This window comes from Emys orbicularis, chromosome 1, assembly GCF_028017835.1.
Source record: "Emys orbicularis isolate rEmyOrb1 chromosome 1, rEmyOrb1.hap1, whole genome shotgun sequence".
Taxonomy (NCBI): Eukaryota; Metazoa; Chordata; order Testudines; family Emydidae; genus Emys; species Emys orbicularis.
In genome coordinates, this window is record NC_088683.1 from 267,786,603 (window position 1) to 267,801,639 (window position 15,037).

The window sequence follows — 15,037 nt, forward strand, 5'->3', positions numbered from 1 at the left end:
AACTGATGCTGGCAGTGCCACACTTGGCCAGCAAGGGGCACTACATGGGGCTGCCATGCCACAACATACCTACGAATTCATGGTGAATTAATAATGCTAAAGTGGGCTACCAACCGCTGCTACCCAAAAGAATGGGGAAAAACACGATTCCTATTGCATCTCTGTACTCAAGAGTACACTTACAAAGTAAAGCCCTCATTCTGCAAACATTTACACCTCAGAAAGCGTTTGCAGGATTGGACCCTGAACTATTATGTCTCTTCATTAAGGTACTGAATTACTCATGAATCCACAATATTTTCTGAAGATTTATTATGCAGCTGAATATTCATACTATCCCAAAATGCTGAGATCACTTCAAACAGGCACATGGGAAATTTGTGATGCTCAATTTGTGGTTAGTTACTAATGTAGCAACATTTTGCATTAATGAAACTCCTGATGTGCATTAATTACTATTCTGCCTCGTAACACTTTTTTGTGCCTGTCTGTTAATATGGGAGACAAAATAACCATGTATGACTTATTGGGGGGGGGGGCAGAATGTAAGCTAAAGCTCATTTGGATTTAGAAAAAACAGACTATATTAAGGAACCATGCAGTTTCTCACCAGTGTTCCTCCTGTGCATGGAAAGATGCCATTAAGAAAAGCATTGAGCACATTTTAGTTCCTAGAAATGAACTTACCTTGGAGACCCTAGAAATTGCTGTGATCTCAGTTGTTCAGCCATATACAAAGAAGTTGCTATTGCCAGTAGTTCCCTCTTCTCGAGATCTGTCAATTTGTGTCCTAGTTTTCAAAAACAATTTTTTAAAATTGTTATATACCATGAGCCAATTTAGTGCTTCTAGCCACACAAAATAATAATCAGTAAAAACACTATTTAAGTCCTGTAGCTTAAATCTATTTTTTCCCTAAATTAAGAAACACTTAGGATGGCAGACGTTCACAGTTCCAGGATTAAAATAGTATGTTTTCATACAGCTCAGCCCTACAGTTAACACTGGTGTCTATGTTAAAAACAATCTGACAACTGAAAGAAAAAAAATTAAGTGATGCTGTAGCATCTTGTTTTCATTAGTAAAATGTCACTGGTTGACATATTGTGGCTCATGCTGATAAAGAATCCATCTGTACATTAGAACTTATTCAACATATGCAATATTCTTGTCAATACTTTACTTTCTAAAAGCTACAGATCTCCCTCCCTGCATGCGATGATACAGCAATATATCCTACTGGAAATACCTGGAACTGAAACTACTTGTCACCCCTGTTACAGCTGGTGTCTGTCAGATTGGGGGTATTACTGTTTGTTTGTCTGTGGTAGAGCACAAATTATACTAGATGTTTTCTAAACAGAAAAGTGGTATGACCTCCCTGTCCCACTAAGCTTGACTTGAAAGAGAGCCAGCCAAATGAAGGTTAGGCGGAATGGGTACAACATAAAAATAGAGTGGTTAAGGTGATCTTTGGCCAGGTCTTTGTTCAGACAGTAAAAATCAGCTAGATTTCTCATAGGAAACATAGCAGAATTCAGTCTCCAAGTGAAGCTTAAATATGGAGAGGTTATTGGCCTAACAGATTAGCTCAGGAAGAACTTTCCAGGCACAGCAGATAGCACTGAAGAAGACACAGATGGGTTTACATGAGAAGTTGACACATGGGAGGATAAGGCTGGCACCACAGGCAAAGCAGAAGGAGTTGGGAATGACTGGAAACGAAGCATAGGTGGATAAGTAAGGAGGACAGAGTTCAGCAGGCCTTTGAAGGCAGCAATACGAAGTTAAATTGGATGAGGTAATGGAGGCTGAGGGACTCAAAGAGAGCCCACAGTGAAAACAACAGGCAAGAAAGACTATTTTTAGCAGAGGTGTTTTGTATGGACTGAGGGGGGGTCAATGTGTGTGTTTGGGAGGCCAGAGAGCAGGATATTGCAGCATTTGACATAAATGAAGGAATGAAAGAGAGCTGTAGTTGGAAGGAAGGAAGACAGACAGACACACAGACAGACAGAAAAAGATGGGTCTTAGAGATATAGTGGTAAGGAACAAACTATGCTATGCTACAGGGTAAAGAAGGAACACCTTGTTTTCACAACACAAAAGTGATTACCACTTTTCTTGTCAAATGTATCTGTGCCCCAGAAAAGTGCCACCAACTCAGACTAGTTAGGGGGGGGGAATTCATTCATTTTATTTGGATTAGCTATTACATAGAGACCAATACAGTGGGACAAACAAAGATGCTTCATGGTTATCTTACGTTAGCAATAATAAAGGCCCAGTCTTGCAAACTCTCACATGAGGCACCATTACTTACTTGGTGCCCCAATTCCTTCACTGAAGATGTCTCACATGAGTAAAGTTCTCTCAGGTGGTCATTTGGTGTCCTGGGGCAGGTCATACAGCCTTGTTGCACCTCATCACAGTGATGGCCCTCTGAAGAAGCTCTACACTGCTCTCTGTCTCTGCCTCAAGCAGAGCCTCTACCTGCAGGTGCAGTAGGGCCGCAAACACCATCCAGAGATCACCAAAAGACCCATTCAAAGGGTCCTCAATGTTTATTCACATTCTACTTGTGATCATTATTAGCACATGCCAATTTCCACGACTATAATAAAGTACGATTAGTATGATTCTTTGAAAATATATAAAATATATCTTTGAAAATTACAGCAGCAGGATTTACTATAACTTGTGCAGTAGCATGGTTTCAAAATAAATATGTCCTCTGCCAATTTGAGGAGCAGATACAATCATTGGAATTGGCACCTCTTGCAAAAAGAGAATGTGGAACGTGCTGCTTGGAATCCACAGAGCAGCAATGGTATCCAATTAGATTGATGCTAAATGCCCTTACACTGACTGTCACAAACCAATGAATGAAAATTTAAAGATAACAAGGAATGACAAAAACATACAGGTCTGCATCTATTTTTTAAATTTAGCATTTATTACAATATTTGGGCTACAGATTACTGTAACTTCCTTCACTCACTGTTTATTATTGCTTCCTTCTGCCTCAAAATGGAAACTATATGCACTTTAATGAACATATGGACAAACACAACTTCTGAAGAGAAAAACCTTGAGCTTTCTCTTGCCATTTGGTGGAAACCGTGTGAAGGCAAAATGAAAACTTGGAACTCTGAACTTGTGTGTATTTTAGGGACATATACAGGGACACCCCAGAAATGTTTGAGGCGGTACGCACTGTCAATCCCTGTGGAGCCATCCCTGCTGCAACCACTGTCCCCTTCACCTTACCTGCTGAGTCTGCGCCATGCTCAGCCCATCCTTCAGTCCAGTCCAGCCCACCCAGTTGCAGTGTCACTCCCTACCCCAGAGAAGGGATATGTGCTATTGGAAGTGGGCCAAACCAGGCAGTCTCCCAGTGGGAAACCCTGGTGCAGAAGCTACCCCCATGGCAGTGGTGAGGTGAGGCAGCACTGTCCACCTCACTCTCCACTCTAATTTGTCCCTGCCAGCTCTCTGTCATGACAAGAGGGCAGCGGGTTCAAAATGGAGTGAATGGTGTTGTGATCTGGTACACGGGGGACAGAAGGGATGACACACCAGGTCACCACACCATTCACTCAATTTTGGCCCCACTGCCTCCCCATCACGATGGAGAGCCAGCAGGACCAAACCTAAGTGGACAGCAGGGCAGCCAGCACTGCTGTTTCTCATCGCTGCCAAAGGGAGGCACCATGCATGCGACTGTGGGCACCACTGGACATATATGATTCCACAACTTCATGAATAAACTGGTCTGACTATTATGCATAACAAAGTAAGCTTCCAGCTCTCTATACACCAAGTGTTAAAATTTAATCAATCATGAGATTTTGTTTTGTTTTTTAAATAGGTAGTACTCAAAACTAATAGTCTGATTACATGCCTTGACCCAATAAAAAGCAGAGTTCCTTATATGCTGAAAAATAGATCTTTTCCCCCTCTGTCCTAAAAACCCATGACAAGTATGTGTAACCAAATTCACGTATGCCAATATGTGGGAGAACATGCTCCCAGGAGTACAAATAGCATCAACTCGTATATAAGAACAAAGAAAAACTATAAAGATCCCAATTTGCAGGTTTTATTGTATGACCTTCATCTGGGATGAAATCAATAACTGCTTTTGCACTTGCCATGTTGCAAAAACTATTTTCTTCCTCAATCTTCAATAAAAATCAAACTCCAAACAGTGAACAAGGGTCAATATCTCGAAACAGCTTAACAACAGAATAAGAGGTACATACATCTCTTCACCAATAGAAACATAGAAAAAATATGTTTATCTGCTTTCTTTATTTGTCACTGTTTGCATTTGTTGTGGTATAATTTAAACAAACAGAAAACAAAGCATGACTGGGGCGCCCACTGAGAGTGGTTCTTAAGTCTAAGGTCATATCTACACTCTGAAAACTCTACTGGCATAGCACTGCGAGTTAGACTGGCATAGCTACGTTGCGCCAAGGTGTGAATTTTTCACATCCCTGACAATGTAACCATGTCGACCTACATTTAGACCAGGCCTAAAAGATAAACCGTTAAAAGCGTATCAAAATTAGCTTTCTGTGTTTTGCTACAAAGGTGCCATCTGTAGCCTTTTTCATTTAAATTGAATTTAGTAATTCTGTATTAAAGTACCATGGGTTCAGCTCCTGTTGCTACAGTTTCAAGCTCAACTGAGTGAAAAATCACCTCTGGTGCTTTTCTCAAATTTGGAGGCTCCAGGGACACATGAAGACTAAGGATAGTGACCACAGACACAACCACAAGGACAAAGTCTTATCTGTACTAAAAGTTTTATTAAAGCAATAAAGAAAGTTACAATTTCCCATGCATCTATAAATCCTACAAAACCCCATGCAATGACTAAGACTGTAGTCATACTAACATCCTCAAAGATATTCTAGGGTCCGATGGACCTCTCAACAGAGAATCGTCAATAGAGGGATGGTTCCTGCTGGGGTTTCCTGTTGGGTCGTCCCTTGGGGTCTTCCCACTTTTACCCAACCAGGGAACCTCTTTTACATTGTTGTTTTGACCACACCTACTACCTTATGCATATGCATGAGGGTTTCAACACTCTTTTCCTTATCTGTACTACCACACCCCATGAATATTGGAGTGCTCCATTTTTCATAGATTAAGAGGAACTAAGAAACATTCTCATTAGCATCTATGCACAACATGTAACCTGCATCAGGACAGGACATTCCATGATGTGACAATCAGGTGTCTCATGATCTTGGACAACACACTGCAGCCTATTGCGATCTAGGTTTCTGTACCATCACCTACCGGCACATCTTTTACAGTAATCTTGTGGCCTTGCTGGCACAGGGTTGTTCCTAGATCAGCCACTCACATCAAGTGTTCTTAAGCCTATGGCCTAGTATGGCTAAACTAAAATCTTAAAGGTCTCAGCCTGTAGGCCTTGCATTCATCACTCCTGAATACTTGCCATGCTTATACATCTATAATCCTATAATTTAAATCTATTTAGCATACACTGATTATATATGAAATAACATATGAGTTGAGCATAACATTAAACAAAATGATAAAATGAATTAATTAGATACACATCTTATTGAAGCATAGCCTTGGAAATAGACTTCTGAAATTCTATTTAAGACTACTTTCGATGTACTGTATAGTCAGTGTTTATTTTTCTTATCTAAGAAAAAACTGCTTTAATACAATGTCAAGGCTTGAGAGGTTAACTGCTGAAAAGTCAAGAAAGTCAAAGTTATGGTTCCCCTTTAATTCAGGAAATGTAAGACTCTACTTAACATAGCACAGTCCCCCTTCATGACAAAAGGGTCTTTTCATTATATGCTCACACAACATTTATGAAGTTAATCGAGTCACTATAAACTCCAAGAACATATTTTTCATGTAGCTATACATTTGAAAAATATATTACAGAAAAAATCCACAGTTGCTACAAACAATAGTTTGTACTATGTTATTTGCCAAATAGTATGAGATGGTACAGTTTTGTATGACCACATAATGAAAGGCCTTATTAAGTTACTGTTGGAACTCATTGTCTAAAGTCAAGTTGTGATTGGGCCTTTTGACATCGACATAAGTGTTTACATCTACCACAAAGGCAAGATCACGCATGTCATCACTAGATCATCTCACTAACATGAGAACCAACACTAAAACTGGATAGCCCTGGTCTGTCCATATGGATCCAGTTGCAAGATTTAGACCATACAGTAAACATACACTCCCCTTGTCTCTGTAACGGTAAAGTCCAATATCTTTTATTGGACCAACTTCTGTTGGTGAAAGAGACAAGCTTTAAGCCACACAGAGCTCACCTACCTTGTCTCTCTAAAATCCGGGGCCAATATGGCTACACAATATTGCAAACATATCATTATGGAAATCAGGGAGAAATGGGGGAAATAAATCAAAGGCAAAATATAGTAACAGTACTCAGATAGGTCGGGGGCAGGGGGTGAGGAAACGGCATACCTCCTTAAAAAAACCTGCTGACACACCTCAACTTTTTGTCAACTTTTTCTGCCTTCTTTAATATTGTTTTCCTTTCTGCAAATCAGCAATGGTGAGAAATAAGAGTATGACCTGTCCACATGTGACCTCTCTTAATTTCAAGCACAGGATAGTAAAAACCCATTTTCCCTCGTATTTAAATTATTTTATAAAGTTGATCAGAATTTTCTGGCATTATTTTCATTATTACTGTTCTAAACTCCAGTATCCCTGACCCTCCCACTCTTGTTCTGCTAGTGTGCTCTGTGCACAGTTAAGCTGCTTTTAAAGTTTAACTTCCACTTAGGAGGCTAAACTGGGACCACGTAGCCAGACTCTTATTTTAAACTGAATACTACCTTACCCCACATATAGCCCTCGTTGATTTTAAATGGGATTACTCAAATAGTAAGATAATATTCAATGTGAGTAACAGTATCACAATCCAGCTCTTAGCATTAGTCATGCAACAGTGAGATCTGAAAAGCAACAGTCACCTCTGAAGCACTCTTCATGGGGGTGGCTGGACAGGAAGAAAAACAGTTTCTCTTTGAAAAGTAGCCACTTGAGAAGCAGTGGCTCCTGAATTTCAAAGAGAAGCTACAACCTCCCTAAAATACCCTGGCTGCAGCACATTGTAGATTCCTGGACTACATTCATGTTTTACATCCACCATAAAAAGGCAGTCAGCTCCCAATTTATCTTTATTCAACCCACTGAATGTTTCTGCATCCCCAGAATCATTAATAAGTTGTGTTATACAATGCGAGCTTTAAAATTTCATTAACTGCTGTGAAAATAAGTAGTTGATATGTTAAGGAGGGTTAACTGTTGAAGGAAGAGAGCGATTAGTAGTACTCAGGTTGGCCAGACTTCCCATACCCTTTAGAGAATACATAAACTAGCTCTATAAGTAAAGAGATTCATTTTCCTCTGCCAATCAAAAGTACAACCACTTTGGTGCATCATGTACAGTTAATGAAATAAAGGCAGTGCAGCGGCTCACAGTGAACTGGCTGGCATAAGCCAAATCTCATGAAAAATGGCACACAGTAAACTTCAGCTCTGCACCTCTCTTAAAACTCCTACTCCAGGTTAGGAATGGTCCTCTCCCATGGCATCCGCTATTCTTCAGGTCCCATGCCAGTGCACAACCTGCACTAGATTCCAGCCCTCACTAGTTTCTTTATGCCATTTCCGTGGTGTAGAGGGGCCTATGTTGCCCAAATGATTTCTCCAGGGGCAGAAGCAGCTTGGGCACAACATACATAGGCCTGCCTTGCCCTCCTATGCAGTCTCAGTTGTAGAGCTCTGAGGCTGCTCTAACTTACACCAGGAGCCACATCCCAGAGCCACCCAAAATTCAAGAGGCATGAAGGTGGTATAAAGACACCTTTCTCCCATCTCCTCTTGGCACAGCACATTCTCTGGCCCCTTGACAGATGTTGCTCCTGCTTCCTCATATGTGGAGCCATAGCACTGATTGTTAAGGCTGTTGGCCCACAAACCAGAGAAGAGGGACATACAAGATAGATATGTTTTAATTTTTAAAATAAAAATAAAAACCATACCAAAAGTGATGAAAGCTCTGCTGCTTGAGTTATTTAAAACTAGTCTGCACTCATCTATTACAAGTAAAGAGCAGAATCCTGTTTCAGGAGAAAGATGGGAGAAGAGGTATTTTTCTCTAATTTCTCTGATGCTCTGTTTAAATCAATATTAGCCCCGTATCCCCCAAGCTGCGTCAAAAAGGTTCTTGCAATTACTTTAAATAACCAACTTCAAATTAAATTACATAAAAGGTCATTCTTTCCATAACAATCTCATTTGCATTTTGTCAGAAAAAAGTTTCCTACTAATACCAAAAAAATCATACCACGCACCCAACTGGTTTTGTGCCCACTCTCGTCATTTAATACTAACATAGTGATTTTCTGTTCAGGGTGAACAAAAATTAAATACAAAATTAATGAGATGGAAAGTATAATGCATAATTTAAATTTAGATTAATATAAATGGATGCTAACTTCGTGTTTGTTTTATAAAAAAAATTAATTGGGGGTTGGCTGGCATAAATGTCAGACACCAACTCATCTGAGTCAGGAAGTTTGACATTACTAAGGACACTAATTCCTGAAAGACTCAAATTTGTCATTGAAGTGTGGCTGGGCTCTGCTTCTCCCCTGTGAACATGGTGAGTTGTAGGCCAATACTGGTGCCTGCAGGTGTGATTCTGAGTTATTCAGAATGCATATGGGAAAAGGGAGGAGAGCAGTATCTTTTGGGGCTGGACAGACCCCTTTCTAAAATTGATGTTCAAATGGAAAAAAGAAGAATCCTCAGCCATTCTGAAGAGCAAGGGGGTCTCCTGAAAGACCATAAAGTTCTAACCTAGATCCCATGGAGGAAAGAAAGCCACCTGGAATGCCTTAGGAGTGTAAAGGAAGTCTGTAGGGTTTGACTGTTTCCTAAAATGAAGAGGAAGAAGCAGTGCTAATGGGTGGGAAGATGAGCAAAGTTTTGGGCATAGTCAATAGCAACTGTCCTCCCTACTCTATCCTAAAAAGTGGTCAGACACTGCATGGTTCCTCTTTTTCATTTAATAAAAGCAATCGCAAAGCATCACTCAAGTCTCTCACACTTCTAAAGAGCCCTTTAGCCCTTGCCTGTAGCATCCCAAATGCAATACTTCTATGAGTGTTTCCATCAGACACTCAATGTGAGCAATATGCAACCCTCTTTCATCACCTTCATTACAGAAATTACAGAGAGGAAGGAGAGGGAACTGTGTTAGGAATGCCCTTAAAACCACCATGCTATCCAATATGGGGTCCAAACCCCAAAACTAGGTACTACTGGGGCGGGAAAAGTGATAGATCCCCTGCCCACTGTCTCATATGTTTTAGCATGACTTCTGCAACACCCCCAACATATGCCCCACTTCCTGTCTACATAGGAGCCCTCTCCTACATTATCAGTAGAGTAAGAGAGACCCTTTTCCACAACCAGGAAGTGTGCAACTTAAAGAAAATTCCCCCAACATTAGAAAAATACAATATTTAGGGTTAGGGACAAAGCCACACTTTCGGCATAGCTGTTAGAGGACCTTGATAAGACGGAGGATGGTCCCCTGGACAGGAAGTTATATTGGCATTCAGGAGACCGTGGTTCAATTTCTCTTCTGGGAACTTGAGTGACTTTAGTGTCTCTGTACCTCAGTTTCTCATCTGTATAATGTGACACCCCTACCTCACAGGAGTACCACAATGCACTAAAGACTGTGATGTGCTCAGACACCATCGTGATGGAGACCATATAAATACCTCATCTAGTGCCAGGCCATTGCTAAACCCTGATGCTCTGTCTAGACTGAACAGTGTGAGGAGCAGCAAAGTAGTAGTATTCCCAGTCGGAGAATGCCTGACAGAGTTTAAATTGGCGTAGTAACTTTTTAAAGAAAATGCCTGAAACAAACTAAGCAAGCATTTTTATATTGGTGAAAATTAATTTAGATAGGGGGAAGAGACGTGTTTTAAAATAACTATAGAAACTATCATTTATGCCAGTCAAAGCAAAGATTTACTTTAAAGTGGGCAATGTAGGTTAATAGAAAAGTTGTCAAGATATATCTCATAATTTAAAAAGTTAACTTCAATTTATAATAAAACCTGTAGAAACTTGAGACTGAAATCAGTTCTTATTTACTTAATTATTTTATTTAGATTCTTACACATTTTACAGATAAAGAGAAGTTAAAATTTGTTTTTGGCTTGAACATCTCAGGAGCACAATCTCTTGTGAGCATTCAACCAGAGATCATCCATTCCATGAGGTGGAGAGATTGGAGACTGGAATGCAGAGACCTGCCCTGGTTTTCAGACAGATGATCCTTGACTAGGGCAAAGTTATTGGAGATGTGATGGAAAACCAATGTAGATTAATGAACCAGTAGCGCCTTGGCCAGGCTAATGCCACTAGGATTAAAGTTGCTTTGTTTCTCTTCAGTTTCCTTAGTATCCTTGGAATTGGAGGAACAAGAGGGAATGCATATAGGAGATGATTGAACCAGGGGAGAAGAAACGCATCTGCAATGGAACCCCAGCTGCCCCCAATCATGGAGCAAAATCTCTTCCACTAGTTGTTCAGGTTGGTAGCAAACAAGTCTATCATTGGGTACCCCCCCCCCACTGGTGAAAGATTTGGAGAATGTTCTTTCTGATTGACCACCCATGTTGGTCTATGAAATCCCTGCTAAGGGTGTCTGCAATTGTGTTCCTCACTCCTGGAATGTGGAATGCCTTGAGGAAGACATTGTTTTTTATACATAATTCCACAAGTGGATTACTTCCTTGCATAGCTGAGATGATCTTGCACCTCTCTGCCTGTTCAAATAAAACATGGCACTGGCGGTGTCTGTAAGAACATGTATCACATGGTTGTTGACGGAAGACACAAATGTCTCGCCAGTCGAACAAATAGCTCTGCACTCCAGCACATTTATGTGGAGAGAGAACTCCTGGGATGACCAAAGAGCTTGTGCCCGAAGTTGACTGAGGTGGGTCCCCAACCCTTGGTAGACACATTTGTTACCAGGGTCATAGTGTTGATTATAACTTTGATCTGTCCAACTGTAGTTTCAGGCTCAGATGAGAGAACAGCTGCCTGCTGACATGCATGCTGTTTTGGATTTGGGGGTTGCCTGATGTACTGTAAACTAGCCAATCGTCCAGATAAGGAAATATCTGAACGCCTAAATATTATAGGTGGGCTGCCACCACTGAGATGCACTTGGTGAAGACCCTCGGAGCTGACGACAGCCCAAAAGGGAGCACCATGTGCCAGAACAGTTGTTGTCTGCTATGAATCAAAATAATTTCCTGTAGCCGAAAGGTATTGCCACATGTAAACATCCTGTAAATCTAAGGCACCATGCCAATCTCTAATCCCCAAGGAAGAAGTGAGGGTGACCATCCTGAACTTTGCTTTCTTGATGATGAAGTTCAGCTTTCTTAGATCTAGAATGGGATGAAGGCCACCAGAAAACTTTGAGACCAGGAAATACCATGAGCAGATGACTTTCCCTCTGTGTTGGTAAGGGACCTCCCTCTGTCACTCCCAATTCCAGAAGAGACTGTACTTCTTGAAACAAAACGGTCTCATGAGAAGGGACCCTGAAAAGGGACTGGGGTTTGTGTGTGGAAGGGGGAACTCAGAAGAGGGAGATAAACTGGATAACATAAAAGTACATAAAAGGTTATTACAAGGAGGAGGGAGAGAAATTGTTCTTCTTAACCTCTGAAGATAGGACAAGAAGCAATGGGCTTAAATTGCAGCAAAGGCGGTTTAGGTTGGACATTAGGAAAAACTTCCTAACTGTCAGAGTGGTTCAGCACTGGAATAAATTGCCTAGGGAGGTTGTGGAATCTCCATCATTGGGGATTTTAAGAGCAGGTCAGACAAACACCTGTCAGGGATGGTCTAGATAATACTTAGTCCTGCCTTAGTGCAGGGGACTGGACTAGATGACCTCTCGAGGTCCCTTCCAGTTCTATGATTCTAACATATCCCTCCTTCACTGTGCTGAGCACTTACTTGTCTGACATGATCTCTTTCCAAACACAGAGAGACAGGCATCTTCCAATGGAAGGAATAGGTGGATGTGGTCAGTGTGCTGTCCTCGATCAGTCACCATGACTGCTTGGATGTTGAACTTGTCTGTGAGAAGGGCCTGTGGACGAAGCCGACTGGCCACTTCAGGGAGGTCTAAACCTTCTTTTTGTAAAGTCTTTTGACCACTACTGGAAAGAGGATCTATAGTAAAGGTGAGATCTAAATTGCTTCCTCTTTGTCACTGACCTTATGGGTCTTGGTCTGTTCTGAGGGAGTCTAGATCCATCTGCTATGGAATGTATATGTGCATAATCACTAAATTAGACAGATAGGACAAAGGGTCCCAAAAATAAGAACTTGTGGGGAAAAATCAAACTGCCTGACAGGTTTAATTTCTCAATAAAACAACTACATTTGCAACAGATTATATAAATACAAAGAAAATATTTCCCCTCACTTTTATTACTTATGAATTTAATATTAACAACGATAAATGAGTCTGTATTTTCCATGGTATCACAGGGCCCAATCAGATATGGTGTCTCTTGCAAGATGTTAGAGCCCTCAAATGCTCACTGACCACCCATATGTCAATAGGAGTTATGAGTGCTGAGCATCTCCTGTGATTGTGCCCCTATTCAGCAGGATGTTTATTATTGCATTTTCAGTATCAGATGATGTGTAATATGTTTTTCCTGACCATTATTTGACTTTTTTTTATTTTCAGTTTGAAGCCAAAGATGTCTTTCTGAAGCTCAAGGAAAATAATTCCAATTTTGCAACCTGTTATTAAAAATTCCAAAACATGTTGTAGATAATGATCTTGTTTAAAAATTGAAAAACTGATTAGAGAACAATTCACTCTAGAAGTAAACAGAAATTGTAAGAATGAAGATAATCTTTCACACACACAAATATTTTAAGGGAGAACAAACCTTTAAAGCCATCAGGATACACATCGGGAAGAAATTTAGTGCTGACATCCCCCCGAACAAAGCGTGGATGGATTATCACTTCTCGCAGTAAAGCTATATTGTGAGTCACACCTATAAATAAAACATTGAGTCAAATCAGATGAATGTGTTAATCACAAGCAATACCAAGAAACAACAAACAAAACCGATTCAGGGGGCTGCTTTTTCCCCTCCGGCTGAATTCCAGTCAACCACTTTGGCAACCATGGCACTGACAGAACCATTTTTTGAGGAGGGTGGTCCACCTAACATTCAGACATTGGCTATTCCTGGACGATTCAGTTTAATTAAGACATAAATCTTTGCAATTCTCACCTCTCTGACAGACTCTGATCCAAAACCTAATGAAGTCAATAAGGGCAAAAAATGACCATAAGGTTTTTGCTTCAGTCCAACCAGATATAGGCAGGACCTAAAGAGAGCTCAGTGAAGTCCCATCAGAGTCTCAGTGCCATACCCACAAGCTCAGCATTTCCCATTAACCACACCCACCTTGCCATTCTTATGTTTTAGAGACATCCTGTTGGGAAAGTTACATAGCAATGAAAACACTGGTCCATTAAAAGATTTGACCTCACCTAGCTTGTCTCTCTATTCAGTTTGAAGCATTTATATAAGATTTTATAACGTTTTGTCATTTATAATTCATAAAGGTTATATATAGATCTTACAAAAAAAATTAAGAGACTTCTCTGTGCTTTCTTCATACTTGCACATCATCCTCTCTAGAATACAATCTTCATATCCTCTTACTCAACCTTGCCCAGCCAAATCTCTAATCAAGTTTTTTCACTCCCCTGTGCCTTTCCCCGTCTGCATTACATGGCACTAATGGCCACAAAAGGTAAAATATTCGTTCTTGGGTTTTGCATTTTCCCTTCTGCTTATCCTATTCTGTCTCTTTCTTCTCCCACCTTTTATTTTATTTTGTCTTTTTTCTCCATTTTACTGCTTTTTGGGGACATTGTGCCAGCAAAGAAGTGGAGCTTTTGACTGCTAGGAGACAGAGAAGGCCAGGATCCCTGGGTGAATTGAACTCCAACATTCCCCACTAAAAACTCTCCACACAACCCTGCTCTCTGTTGCTTCTGACAGTCTCCCACAACAATATAGCTCAGAAGCATGCAAGTTGTATTTTAATACAGTGCTCCCTCAAAACATTCTGCAATAAACCCCATGTACTGCAGGAGTATCTACCACAGAGAGACAGAGTGAAAAACTGAGTAAACTGTTCATTTATTTTCTCATTTAAGCAAAAATCTCTCATATCCACAACCTCTAGGAAAACAAACTTACATTCAACTCCACTTTGCTAGAAACATTTAAAATTTCTTTCACAAAACTATATTGACTATATAAATAGCACAACACGCTGTTAAGTCTATGTGATTTCATTGAAATGTCGGTGGAAGGTGAAGACTTTGTAGAGGTGCATGGAGGGGATGGAGGTAGCAAGAATAAAACATCCTCCCTGGTGAAACTGCTTATATTTGCCATTGATGCAATTCAGCCATTTCTAAAGTTAAAAAGTTTTCTCTTCTGAGAGCCATCTCTGGAAAGGATAATTTAGGAGTATCCAGAGAGGAGGTAATCTCCATCAAAGATCACTATCCTTACTCTTCCTTTAATTTAGGGAAGGACTTTTAACAAAAGGTTTCCAAGAGCCATCATGAGCTCTTGGATAACAAAGATCTGGCTAGAGAACAATGTCCCACAGTAAATAATGGCATTCCTTAGAAGTTTATAGAGTTATGTAATTATATGAAGTGCATAACCCATATAATATTAACTGGGCTGGGCACTTTCATTAAGAGTTCTAACATTCAGAGGAAAGCTTCCTAGCTTTGTATTTTAGAGATTGTCACTTAACAGATACATTTTCAGGGATTAGTAGAAACTGCACATCAACCTTGACGACCGCTTAACTGATC

The 15,037-nt window shown here is 40.4% G+C and overlaps 1 protein-coding gene across 5 annotated transcripts in view; it reads right to left on the minus strand.

The window, feature by feature from the left end:
- The window catches only part of PCCA (propionyl-CoA carboxylase subunit alpha), a 421,040-nt gene that overhangs the window by 164,235 nt on the left and 241,768 nt on the right, over positions 1-15,037 (minus strand). For all 5 annotated transcript variants that reach the window (XM_065409497.1, XM_065409531.1, XM_065409513.1 and 2 more), the window contains 2 exons: positions 13,068-13,178; positions 688-790 (listed from right to left, as the gene is read on the minus strand). In XM_065409497.1, coding sequence (XP_065265569.1) covers positions 688-790; positions 13,068-13,178 — 214 coding nt within the window. The remainder of the gene's footprint in view (positions 1-687; positions 791-13,067; positions 13,179-15,037) is intronic.